Consider the following 14,380-nt stretch of genomic DNA (forward strand, 5'->3'; position numbering starts at 1 on the left):
ATAAACACCGTGCCGTAATGACATTCACACACCACAACACCTTTACGTCGAAGCAGACGGGTGGAATCAGACGCTTCCAGTGACCCCTCCTTCTACTCTGTAGATGAATATCGTAACAGAGACTGATAGACCAGCTTAGGTAAAAATTCTGCTATTTTCAGTTTTGACAGCACTTGGTTGCAACAGTCAAGATCGGGTATTCTGTGTACGATAAATTTATTAAAAGTACGTAACTGTGTTTTATTCTGTCAGTGTACCAATTCTGTAAATATTTGCAGTTACTGTGATATATTCACGTATTTTGACAATCTCCTGACAAATGATGAGGATAATAATTATTATATTCCACTGTATTATGTTATACTTTCTGACATGTTATTTGTCATTCGTGATGGCCAGCGGCTATTTCCGTAGCAGTACGAAAATATTTGTTCGCTCCAGTTACTATCCTCTCTGGAAATATCACCTAGAACTACGACCTTTAACTGGAGTCACCGAGTCAGGAACGTCTAGACACACAGTTATTCCGTTACCAGCTTCCAGGTTATCTGTGGTGGTAGCCAGATAACTACCAGAGAACTAGAACTACGAGCCAATAACGATAACTGCCAGAGGAGAATACCGGCTCTGACAGTTATTTCCATAGTCGCTCGAATTCCTTAGTAACTTTCCTTGTACTACCCGTCCAAGCTAAATTAACACGTAAGGCGGTGGCTTAAGGGAACGACCGTACTTGTTAATGCCTGTACTGCAGCTCCTATCAGCCACGGCTCGGACATTAACTTTATTTAATTGTTTATGCTAAAAGTAACGAAGGCCCACGAAATAGTACACAGTTCTTATCAACAGATGGCGCGCAGTCTCACAGTTATTCCCATGGTCTATAGAACGCCCCCAAATGCGCAGTACGATCTTCGGTCAACAGATGGCGCGAGGCACTGTTGACACTAAACAGTTATTGAAATAACTGCCAGAATCAGAGGAACGGTTATCGCAGTAACCGTTACTTCTCAGTAACCGGTTATTTCTATCAGTTACGTTATTTTTTGCCACCTTACTACAGACTACAGAGTTGCACAGGCGGAGCGAAGTGATTCGATGTGACTTTGTTTACATGTTTTAGTTTTGTGTCAAGCAAGCGATGTCAGTACATCAAAATATGACCAAGAGAACTTTTAGCTAATTATCTGACCAGATTTTTTAAAAAATTATGTGAGTTACTCAATTCAGCGTTGTTAATTCGTGTTTTTCGAAAAGGAGAGTGGGAATAAAAATGAATTTCCTGTTAAGTAAGTTGTGTGCATCTGCAGTTTCAAAAAGTGCCTTTGTTAGGCAAGTCTGTAACAGTAGGCCTGCATTTCAATCTGCATGGAACATCAGCAGGAAGGGTAATACGATTAATGGTAATATCATACCGTTAAATCTGCGAGTAAGTAATAGAGCTTTGTGTATGATATTTCGATTTACTTTACTCAGTAAAATGCAAAAGTCCGTGTGTGTCATCTAGGAGCTGAGAACAATAAAAAGAGAATACACTGCAGTTCTCAAGCTTATACAAAGATCCCAACCGAAGACTCTTGGCACCAACAACAACTTCATCAGATGTCTACACACATCAAGACCACAGTCTCAACAGCCAGGAAAGAAACCTGATAAAGATGAAGAAGACGACAAGATATCGTCTTTACTTGTGAAAGCATTTCTTTGGATGCTGACTGCATACATGCTAATAGCAATTGTTTCCCTGCTATTTCCAAGCAGCAACCAGCCTGAGGTTTGTTAAAGTATAACCTTTTTTGTCTGTAAATTAAGCTGTAGACCAATAGGAATCCTTCTCTAAAAGGCCCCTCTAGGCATGATCATCTGTGAGCTGTGTTTGATGATGTAGATATGTGTGTTTCACATCAACATGATGCTGTGGTTTGTCAGAATGATTTAGGTATTAATCTTGTACTGTCAGATGAATGTTTTCCTACAGAGTTTAGCGTGATGACAGTTGTGTAAATAGGAGAGTCTGTGTAGCAAGTTTCCTTTCAATAGTTGTGCAACTTCTTCAATGTTTACATCATGTTTCTTTGTTCATTCGTCATAGATATGTATATCTACCATTTCTCTCTCTCTGGACTGTTTACTGTAATTGTTCCTATAAAAATTCATTCTGTCTGTGGCAAATTTCAAGTTATGTAACACATTATTAAAAGAAAGCTACTTTTCTAGAAAGTTGGTTACATAACAGAGTATTTAGAGAGGGTTAGTCATTGAAGTCTATTTTGGCTTCTGTGAAGCAGATATTTATTATGAAGATAATATTAAAGTATCAACATCTGCAAGCATTGTTTATTAGTTAGCTAATAAGTTAGTTTCATGTTCCATGGATTATTAGCATGATTGATTAAATGTTACAACATGGAACAAGTAGATTTGAGATATTTGTGTAAATATATATAAAAGGAACATGCTTAATGTACATTAAACTATCTGCACCTGTGTATGTTTCTGCCATCTAACAATATTCTGAAGCACATATAATAGTACTTCTTTCACATTTAGAATATACTGTGTTTTTCGTATCTCTGCTTAGATGTTTTTTTTGTACCAGTGCTTGTCAATGTTTTTGTCTTACTGGTTCATAACAAGTGCATGTGAAATTAAGAAGAAGAGATTAACTTTGAAAGAGAATTATATTTTAAATAATGTCTTTGCGATCCCTATTAGAGTAATGCCTATTATATTTTCCTAGATTCAACATTTACAGTTGGTTCTGGAGATTTTTTAAGTTGGCCAGGTTTACACAGGATAGGTTGTATCTATCTTCCAGGATTTTGCAATTCATTTCTTGTAGAATCTTAGTGACTCTCTCCCACGATGTGAATGAACTTGTGACCACTCATTTTCCCCTCCTTTGTATCTGGTCAGTGTCCAGTTTGTCAGTTTATGTCCTATTTGGTATGGGTCCCACAAAATTCAGCAACATCCTATCCTAGAATGGGTTGCATGATTTCTTTCTTTCTTCCTTCCTTCCTTCCTTCCTTCGTTTCTCCTGTTTGCTTTACCCTAGTATTTTACCAATGAACCACAGTCCAGCACCTGCTTTAGCTGTTCCATTTCATACACCCCCTCCCCACCAAATAATAGTTCCACCTGAGTATTTGTATGAGCCAACTAAAGCCAACTGTGACTCATTTATATTATAGTCATAGGATGTGTGTTTTTCGTAATCAAGATTCGACACTATTTTCACAGCTTCTTACAGACAGAATTTCATTACTTGCAAAAAGCTTATGGTTACTATCAATGTTGTCTGCAAGATCATTAATATAAAACATGGACGGCATACTCAGAACCAAGCTGTCACCTTTCAACTTAATGTAGACTGCAGACTACACTACAGATCATTGTCACCACAAGTGAGACTTCCTGTTGGCTTTGCCAACCCATAACTTAACTGTTACATTTCAACCTAACTACCTTGGACTACATTCCAAGCACAACCTACATTCCAAAAAGGAATATATACACAAAAAATATTGTCAGTGTTCCATTTTCTTCACATCTATGCATGTATAACTTCACTTGCCATTTTGTCATTATGTTACAGTATGAAGATTCAGTTGACCTGGTAATTGAACTCCCTAACATACCTTCTTTACTTCCATCCCACGTATTCAAACTATGATTTCATAGTGTATGTGTACCCAAAAGATACAGCCCCAACATTACGCCTATTTAGATTAGATATCTAGTAACCAGTTTCCACACAGTTTATCATTATTAAACTTTTTATTTATTTCAGGTAATAAGATACGTGTCATGGAATGAATTTGTTCATCATATGCTGGCCAAAGGCGAGGTAGAAGAAGTCATTGTCCGGCCAGATGTGGATATTGTTACAATTGTGCTGCATGAAGGAGCCATCATTAAAGGGAAAAAAGTAAGATTTTAATTTTGTTGTTTTCAGCATTTCTTTTTAGTTAGAAACCAATTTTGGTGTCTGCTTTTGGTTGCTAACTTGTTTCAGAGTGACTTTTCTGTGGTGGAAATGCTATTGTTAGTTTCACTTTTTTAACACTGTAATATCTATCACTCATAGTATGTCATTGTAGATTTCATTTCTGGTTTCATGTTAATGAGTTTGAAATGTAAAATTATAGATTGATCATCGGACATTCCACATGAATATTGTGGACATCAACAGGTTCGAGGAGAAGTTACGTGAGGCAGAGCGGAGGCTAGGTATCACAGTAGACAATGGTGTCCCTGTTATATACGAACGGAGCACTGACACTGCTGGAAAGCTACTTGCCTCCCTCATTGTGGTTGGTCTTTTATTATCCATGCTTTCACGGAGCCGCAGCCTGAGACCACCGATCAGCATGGATGCCTTTGTGAGTGTAAATCTGTATCAGAATTTGTTACTCTTTCACTATCACTTCATAGCTTTTATTATTAGTAGTAATATTAGTTTCTAAGAATAACGAACACTTATATCCACTTAGAGAAAAAAGTTTTTCTGTTCCATAAGAGTGTTGTTGCTATTGTGAAACTGAAAGAAAGAGAGAAAAGTGAAAAAAGTTGTCATTGTTCTAGACCTAAGAGATAGTACCTGTGTGTTTTTAGTGTAGCTACGTTGCAGCAGTAGACCAATATGTCATCAATAGACAGACATACAGGACTCATAAGCTGACCCATGTGCTCTGTCAGGAACAACGAAAAACCACTATTAAATAAAATGGATATGGAGCTTTAGACAGCTAAAACCTTACAACTCAAATTCTATGCAACATTCCAGTGGTGGTTACATGTTAGAAACATTAAATTACCATATTTAACAAATCTCATCTCCTCCCCAATGTGCCTGTCATTTCAGTAAATCTATTACTTCTCATTTGTCACTACACAAACCTATCAGGGAATCAGTATCAAACGAAATATGTAAACCACTCTTTTCATTCTAAATATGCCTCAAAGGAAGGGGTATCTGTATTATGAACTCCAGTAGCAATAGCAACAGGCTTCATAACAACGATGACTCCAAACAGATTTCACAGACCATTATAGATGAAACCTTCATATGTGACTAATCACATACTCACCAACCACAAAAGTCATACATCTACCATGGCTCACTCTATAAGTAGACATATTGTAAATATGCACTGCAAGAAGACCCATTACTGAAAGAGAAAAGCATTGTGTGTGTCACTTCAAAGAATGTACTGATGTCTCATGTCATTCCTAGACCTCAATTTCAAGGAAAAAGAAATCATTAATTGATTGACTGATATGGAATTCATCTCTCATATCAAGTTAGTATATAATTCTACATTAATATGGCTGTCAGGGACACCAAAACTCTTCTGTGATGACGTGGGTGGCAAACAAGGGTCTCCAGGCCATTGCAGTACTTTGTCCTTTCCTGCGCTGCAATCTTACTCTCTGATTATACAGGGACTGTGGGAACACATTACTGATCTGGTGTATGTACCGTCTCTACCACATGATGTAGCAGAGCTCCAAGAGAGAATACTAGAAGCGACTGCCACAGTCGACAATGCCATGCTGGGACGGGTATGGCAATAGTTCGAATACTGTATTGACATCAGCCCAGTCACTCATGGTTCACATATCGAATGCTTGTTTAAAAAGAAAAGAAAAAAAAACTTCCAGAGTTTCTCTTCAAAGTGCAATATGTATGACGTCTGTACAATGTTTAGTTTTTGTGCAATAAATAATTGAAAGTTTTCCCAGACTTATGTACAGACTGTATATTGTTTCACCTGTTCTGTAGCACAGATTCCCTATTTAAAACCTAGCTTGTGCATGATACATTGGTTATGCCTTATTCAGTTTTATTTATATGCAGAATTTATTTTTGTTAACTTGCTTGTAGTCTTCACATCTCAGTTCTATCTCCAGTTTTTACAAAAGTGCACCCCATGCATGGAGGACTGACCAATACCCAGCATGGCACCAACCCATGTGGGAGGATGGGGGTTGTCAGGTGTGCCCACAATGGTAGCCCTGTCACTACACAGGTATTGCACTATTAATGTCAGGATTTTATCTCCCCGCACATGCAAAGGAGTAGATGTCTGACCTTGTGGAGGCTATGTCCATCAAACCAGATGGTAATTGCTTTGCCTGGGTAACTATAAGACTCCATCAATCTCTCCAGACAGACCTGAATGTTTCAGTGCAGATTGTTACAATGCAAAGAACTTTCCCTCCTTGCCATGGCATATGAGGAAAACAAAATCAAGCCAACTGGTTTTTACCCAGATAGATGGAAGAGTCATTCTGTGTTCAAAATTTGTGGTCTTATCAAAATTGTATTTGGAGAAATGTCTTCCCTAAGTAAACTTCGAAGTGGTTCTGTCTTAAAGCAGGGATTCCTACCAAGTCCTGAGTGTTGTGCTGTTGCAAGAAATTTGGTCATGTACCTGTGATATAACACACATTAAGAGCCTGAACATGTTACAGTATTTAACTTTTCACTGGGGCTTAATGCCCCAGACAGATAGAAATTACATGAAAACTTGAAAAGTGAGGGATGCTCTTTGTTTGTTGTGCATGTCAAGGCCTGCCAGGCACAACAGGGTTGACTCAGGGTCACTCTTGCTTTTATGGGGTATTATTTTCATGAGGAAGTTAAAATCATGTTGTACCACTGATTGCCATCCCTTATGGAATGCCTTAAGTTCCAGTGCATCTGGCATATTTCCTCCCAGTGTATGAACTATCTATTTTGTGGAGACTGTGGTTGGCCAGTTAATTATAACTTAGCATGCAAGCATTTTTTGTCAGTTGCACGGGCATGTTGCCTCCCTGATCCCCAAATTGTGGTACATTAATTAAGGAATGTAAAATCCAGGAACTTAAGGTATCTTGTTGCGTGTCATATTGTGAACCCTGGAAAACATTATCACTTACGTCCCGTCCCAACAGTATCGAGTTTTGCTTCTACTGTAACCAGTCACCAACAATGCCTCGAGTACTTACTCCAAACTTTCCCTTGAAGTCATCCTCTGGTGATCATGCAAGTCAATTAGCCCATAGTGAAATAATCAGCACTCTCCACCCCATCCACCTTTTTGTAGCCCCTGCAGCACCATTTTTGTGAACGTCCACACCCGGCCGACAAAGCAGCATCCTCTTCCAGCGTCTGCTGGTGATAGGACTCCCTTTAGGGAACCTTCTCACCAGAAATGTACCATGGCCTTGCACCAACCAGTGACTGAAGGAGCTACATACGGTGGGTCCCAGTGCTACCTGCTCCTTGTAAGGTCTTACCCACACAGCAAATAAGCTGTTGCAAGATTCCCGAGCCTCTGAAGTAGTTACGGAGAAAAAGTAGTAGTGTCAGGAGAAGGCTACTCTGGTGACATCAGTGATGTCGGATCCCCCATTCCCCTGGGACACTCAACCTATGTTCGCTGATGTTCTTCCATCTCCACTGGTGAAAAAGAGTGAACCTGGAGCACGAACTGTCCTCTAGGTCCCTACATGCCTAATCAGGATGCCTTTAACATGATAGTACAGTGGAACTGTAATGGATATTGTTGTCACATGCCACAAGTGTAACAACTAATGTCTTTCTGTTCAGAAATCTGTGTTGCTCTGCAAGAAATGCATTTCAATGATGACCATTATTTAACCCATCAACATTACTAGCCTTCTGTTGGAACTGTACTGGTTCCTTCTGTTGGATTTGCACAGGTTCCCAGAGAGCATCTGGAGGGATCTTAGGCTATTTCACACAGATTTCATCAGTGAGTAGATTCCCCATAACACCATATTGGAAGCGATAGCAGTAAGAGTGCAAATGACCACAGTGATCACAATTTGCAACATCTGTTTACCCCCAGACAGGGGACTTACATATCTTGAGATGAGAGGCCATCTTAATCCTCCCTTTACAACCTCTTAATTTATAATGACTCAATGAGATGTCTCCAGGCTATTGATCAATGTTACTCTTGTCGCTGTGTGAAATCTACTGTTCATTATCTTCTCTCAAACTTTGGTTGTACTACCCATTCAGTTGTCTTCCTCCAGAACCCAAATCATGTGGGTATCCCAAGGAGCAAGCTGGCTACCTATTTGGCTACAGAAGTGATTGCTCATCCAGCATCACTTTGACAGTCCTGGGCACAATTTTATGGGTGCATGTAAATCCACTATTCACTCAAAGATGGAAGAACATTTGGTGGGATACTGCCCTCTCTAATAAAATCCGTACTATCAGTGATACTGTGGCTGCATAGCATTACTCCTTCCATTCGTCCCTGAAGGAATCCTTCATCTTATGTTACCTCTGCATCTGCCATACCTTTACTTGAGTCAGGCAGTCTACGTACTCATTTATTTGCTGAAGGTATTCCAACCTCTGTCTTCCTCCACGGTTTTTACCCTCTACAGCTTCCTCTAATACCATGGAAGTTATTCCTTGATGTCTTAACAGAAGTCCTGTTATCCCATCCATTCTTTGTGTCAGTGTTTTCTACATATTCCTTTCCTCTCCAGTTCTGCACAGAACCTCCTCACTCCTTACTTTATCAGTCCACCTAGTTTTTAACCCCTGTGTGTAGCACCACATCCCAGATGCTTCGCATCTCTTCTGTTCTAGTTTTCCCACAGTCCATGTTTCACTACCATACAATGCTGTGCTCCAAACGTACATTCTCAGAAATTTCTTCTTCTTCTTCCTATGTTTGGGGCTAGTAGACTTCTCTTGGCCAGGAATGCCCTTTTTGCCAGTACTAGTCTGCTTTTGATGTCCTTGTACCATCCGCCATTGGTTATTTTGCTGCCTAGGTTGCAGAATTCCCTAAAATCATCTACTTTGTGACCATCAATCCTGATGTTAAAGTTTCTTGCTGTTCTCATTTCTATTTCTTCACATTATTTTCATGGTGTTCTTTTCTTTTTTTTTTTTTTTTTTTTTTTTTTTTTTTTTTTTTTTTTTTTTTTTTTTTTTTTTTTCCAGTTGACATTCAATACATGTTCTGTACTCATTAGCCTAAACATTCCATTCAGCAGATCATGTAATTCTTCTTCACTTTCACTGAAAATAGCGATGTCATCAGCGAATCCTACCATTAATATCCTTTTACCTTGAGTATCAATTCCAGTTTTGACCCTTTCTTTTATTTCCATCATTGTTCTTGGTCTCCCATTCTTAGTATTTGCTTTTGGCTCTCATAAATATTGTATATTAGCCATCTCTCCCTATAGCTATCCCCTATTTTCCTCATTATTTCAAACATTGTTGCACCATTTTACGTTGTGGAATGCTTTTTCCAGGTCAACATATCCCCTGAACATGTCTTTATTTTTCTTTGGTCTTGCTTCCATTATCAACCACATTATCAGAATTGCCTCTCTGGTGCCTTCACCTTTCCTAAAGCCAGATTGATTGTCATCTAACATATCCTCAATTTTCAAACCATGGAAAATCCAGGATGGAATGTAACAATATTATGAGAAGGAAAGTTGCTACTCACCATATAGTGGAGATGCTGAGTCGCAGATACGCACAACAAAAAGATTTTCACGCTTAAAGCTTTTGGCAAATGGCCTTTGTCAACAACAACAACACCACACACACACACACACACACACACGCGCGCACATAGGGCTGATGACTTTCCTGTTTACTCCCTTAATACCCCACCAATAAAGTAACCAAAAAATCAACTTAGTTGATAAGGAATGGGTCAGTTGCATTACAACAAAATGAACGTAATTGTCAGGGATAGAGCAACTATTTACAAAATGAACAACCCAAACAAAGCTACTGTAGTAACTGATAAATGAAAATGATCGTCATCTCAGTTACATCAAAAATGCCCTTAATTTCATTGATAGTTATATATAAGTTACCTAAAAACAGTCAAAACTTATGAATTTACAATATTGCAAATCAGTGTGTAAAAATATTTAACAGGGTAGAAGTACCTACTTATATAGTAGAAGTTATTTCAATGGTTTTCATTTTTGTTACTGTTCTAATTTATTTGTGATCTGCAGGAAAAGGATTTTATACTTTGCTTCTTGCATGTTCTTAATTATTTTTGTATTGTTTGGGAAAGGCATGTTTGCATGGGCCATAAAAATTGCATATATGCTGACAATGTTGTCTGGCAGCATTGCAGCCACATGTGCTACAACATTACTGGCCACTATTGCCTGACAGTGTGTCGGGCAGTACATTATCAGACCATTAGTGCTGACAAGGGGCAACACTGTTGTCACAAAACAGATGGACATGAGCTAGTGGAAGTAAGCGTGACCCTACTGCTTTTACACCACGCAAGGAATCGAGTTAGAAAGAACAAGAGAAATTAGGCTTTGTGGATGCATTCTTCTTTTTTATGAAAACAGAATGTTTCAGAAAATTTAACTTATGAATGTTTTCCAGAATTTTACCAGAATACTGAAATGGTATTTCAAATGTCTTGCACAAGAAATTGGTTCAAGAATTGCTTAAACAGATACGAATATGAGAGAGTGTATACCAGTTACAATTCAGTTGGTGGTCACCATTCAGTTTTTAGCTACTGGTGATTCATACAAAAGCTTATAGCACCTCTTTAATGTTCATTATTCCTGAATGAGTCTCATGGTATCAGAAGTATGATATGCTGTGGTAGGAGTAGTGGAAGGTTTCATAGAGTTTGAAGTAGAATACAATTTTTATTTTAGTTTTGTTCGCCAGCATACGCCATTCACTATCAGTTTTTGCTTCATGTATGCCTCAATGTAGTATGAGACTCGGGGCATCAGATGGAAACCATGCAGATGAAGAGCCACCCTCACCTTCACTCTTCCTATACACCTTTTTTGTGTCTCATCTGTCATAGTTTCGAAGACTTAGGATGATTATTATTATTATTATGTTAATGTCACAGAGAGCAGGATCTTGGAAGATCACAAGCACAGTACTTAAAAATGCTTAAAAAAGCCTGACTGAGTGCTACGTGTCCATAAGAGGCGAAACAGTTGCTAGTTAGCAAATTTATGGGTTACATGATATGTCCCAGTTGTTTCTACATCCATAGATTTTTGAGTAACTCAAATGGAGCCTCTTGATCAACTATCCAGTGTGTGAGGGGGTTACTGGGCAGTTTTAACAGCCAACAGCCAATAAAGAGAAATGTGGTACATCACTATCAGCAGCCAGATGCAATGCTCTGCAGAACTGACTGATAGCTTCCTCGTGACAGTTGGCAGTCATCAAGCCTCAGCTCTGTCTCTATTGGGCTTCGATACTGTAATGGATACCATAATTCTTGGGTTACAGAATTGTGTACTGTGGATAGTATTATATGCTGATGTGATGCTTAGGGTGGTTGCCAGGAAGGATCTTGAAATGAAATTTTAACTTTTGAATGATGATCTGCAAAAAATTGGCCTCCATTTAAACATACACAACACTAGGTACGTCAAAATGATTCCATCTTCTGGAACTATACACATTACCGGAGCTCCTCTCATCATGGTTGATTAATTCAAATCCCAAGGCTCTCTGCTGCTGTGTGATGACTATGTGAATGAGGATGTGCGAGGAAGAATCAAAGTGATCATCCTGCATGCGATTTGGAGATGTCAATGATGTACTTTGTGATAAGATGCCTATTCACCTAAAATCAAAGATATAGCTACATCTGTACTCTGCAAACCATTGTGAAGTGCATGGCAGAGAGTACATTCCATTATACCAGTTATTAGGGCTTTCGTCTGTTCCATACACATATGGATTTTGGGAAGAATGAGTAATATTCTAGGGTAAATCATGCAAGTGTTTTTTGTGCAGTCTCCTTTGTAGGCTGTTAATATGCAACATGAACAGAAAAGATCTCACACTTCACTGAGGCACACCCGAAGTTAGTTCTATACTTGTCTGTGACAAGATAACATGTGGTGCCCTCTCTACCAAAAAATCCTCAATCTTGTCAAGACTTTTGCCTGATATCCCATACGATCATACCTTTGAGAATAGACATAGATGTGGTACTGAGTCAAATGATTTTTGGAAATTATGCAACACTGCATCTATCTGGCTGCTTTGATCCATGGCTTTCATTATGTCATGTGAGAAAAGTGCTAGTTGGATTGCACGTGTCTGTGTTTTCAGAATCCGTGCAGGGTAACTTGGAGATCATTCTATTTGAGATACTTCGCTACATTTGAGCTCAGAATATGTTCTAAGATTATACAACAAATGTATACCAAGGATGTTGGATGGTAGTTTTGTAGATCACTTCCACAGCCCTTCTTGTAGATGGGTGTGACCTTTGCTTTCTTCCAACTACTGGGCATGGTTTTTTGTTCCAGTGATCTGTGGTAGATTGTAGTTAAAGGCCGGGGTAACTCCATTGCAAATTCAATATAGATCTGTAAGAATTACCGTAAATACTATCTTGATAACCAAACTTGTATCATTTAGCATACCTTCATCTATAGCCCTATGCTTTGTTTTACCCTTATTGTATTTTATTTCTTTATAAGTTTCTTTTCATTGATTGTATACTATGGAGGGTCCCTGCTAATATGAACTGTTCTGGTTCCATACCTACCCAGTGCATGGTCAACTATTCCTTTAATCTTGAGGCATACTTCCGGTACATGCTCCTGCCTGAGCTAAAAGTTTCAAGTGTCTCATTGAGATATGACACTAGTGCTTCTTTATTTAGTTTACTGAACATGGCACAACAGAAAGACTGCTGAACAAGTAAGCTTTTGGCCCCAAGACCTTCATCTCAATTAGACAAAACGCACACATACATACACTGCACACACATAACCACTATCTCTGGCTGCTGAGACCAGACTGTGAGCAAATGCGCATGATTGGAGAAACTGTCTGGGTGGTAGGGGTAAGGAGGAGGCTGAATGGGGTGGGCGGAGAATAGCATGTTAGGTGTGGGGGACAGTAAACTGCTGTTTATGGGAGCATAAAGGGAAAGTTGGGAAGGGGGTTATGGCAGCTAGGTGCAGTCAAGAGGGTGGGGTTTTGGGGGATGGGGGAAACGGAGAGAAATAAACAGCCTGTGGTGTGTTGATGGAATAGATGGCTGTGAGTATTGGAATAGGAACAGGGACTGGGGTGGTGGGTGAGAGACAGTGGCTAATGAAGGTTGAGGCCAGAAGGGTTACAGGAATGTAGGATATATTGTGAGGAGAGTTCCCACCTGCGCAATTCAGAAATGTTGGTGTTGGTGAGAAGGATCCAGATGGCATAGGCTGTAAAGCACTAATTGAAATGAAGACCATTGTGCTGGATGGTCCAGCTGTTTCATGGCCACAGTTTATTGGAGGCCATTCATTCAGACAGACTGCTGGTTGGTTGTCATGCACACATAGAATGCAACACAGCAGTTGCAGCTTTGCTTGTAGATCACATGACCGTTGCCCATGAGCAGGCCGGAGTAAGTGGTGGTGGTGGGATGGTGTGTGGGACAGGCCTTGCATCTAGGTCTAATACAGGGATATGAGGCAAACAGTTGGGAGTAGGGGTTGAGCAGTGATGGGCAAGGATGTTGTGTAGGTTCAGTGGGCATCGGAATACCACTGTGGGAGGGGTGGGAAGAATAGTGGTTAGAACATTTCTCATTTGAGGGCACGACGAGATGTAGTTGAAACTTTGGTGCAGAATGTGATGCAGTTGCTCCAGTCATGGGTCTTGGGTGTTACTGAGTCCTGAGCTGACTCCCCCTCTGTGGCCAGACAGTGGGGTTTTCGGAGGTGGTGGGTGACTGGAGAGAGAAAACACAGGAGATCTGTTTCTGTACAAGGTTTGGAGGATAATTATGGTCTGTGAAGGCCTCAGTGACATCACTTACATATTTTGAGAGGGACTGCTCGTCACTACAGATGTGAGGGCCATGGATTGCTGGGCTGTATGCAAGGACTTCTTGGTTTGATATGAACAGAGGTACTGGTGTAGCCATCTTGAGTGGAGGTAAATGTCAAGGAAGGTGGCTTGTTGGGTCGAGGATGACCAGGTGAAATGAATGGAAGAAAATGTTGAGATTGTGGAGGAATGTGGATAGGATGTCCTCACCTTTGATCCAGATCACGAAGATGTCATCAATGAATCTGAAACAGGAGTGGGTTTTGGGATGCTGGGTGGTTAGGAAGGATTCCTCTAGGTGGTCCATGACTAGGTTGGCGTATGATGGTGCCATGTGGGTGCCCACTGCAGTATTCCAGATTTGTTTGTAGATGATGCTGTTACAGGAGAAGTAATTGTAGGAGAGGGTATTGTTGGTCATGGTGACTAGGATGGAGGTTATAGGTTTGGAATCCAACGGGTGTTGGGGAAGGTAGTGTTCAGTAACAGCAAGGCCTTGGGAATTATGGAAGTTAGTGTAAAGGG

General features: G+C 39.8%; 1 protein-coding gene across 1 annotated transcript in view; it reads left to right on the plus strand.

The window, feature by feature from the left end:
- The first annotated feature begins 1,058 nt into the window (after positions 1-1,058).
- LOC124794830 (paraplegin) overlaps positions 1,059-14,380 on the plus strand; it is an 87,054-nt gene continuing 73,732 nt past the window's right edge. Inside the window, exons 1-4 of the mRNA XM_047258495.1 lie at positions 1,059-1,429; positions 1,508-1,774; positions 3,794-3,931; positions 4,152-4,385. Of these exons, the coding sequence (XP_047114451.1) occupies positions 1,274-1,429; positions 1,508-1,774; positions 3,794-3,931; positions 4,152-4,385 (795 nt within the window). The 5' untranslated portion in view covers positions 1,059-1,273. The remainder of the gene's footprint in view (positions 1,430-1,507; positions 1,775-3,793; positions 3,932-4,151; positions 4,386-14,380) is intronic.

This window comes from Schistocerca piceifrons, chromosome 4, assembly GCF_021461385.2.
Source record: "Schistocerca piceifrons isolate TAMUIC-IGC-003096 chromosome 4, iqSchPice1.1, whole genome shotgun sequence".
Lineage (NCBI taxonomy): Eukaryota > Metazoa > Arthropoda > Insecta > Orthoptera > Acrididae > Schistocerca > Schistocerca piceifrons.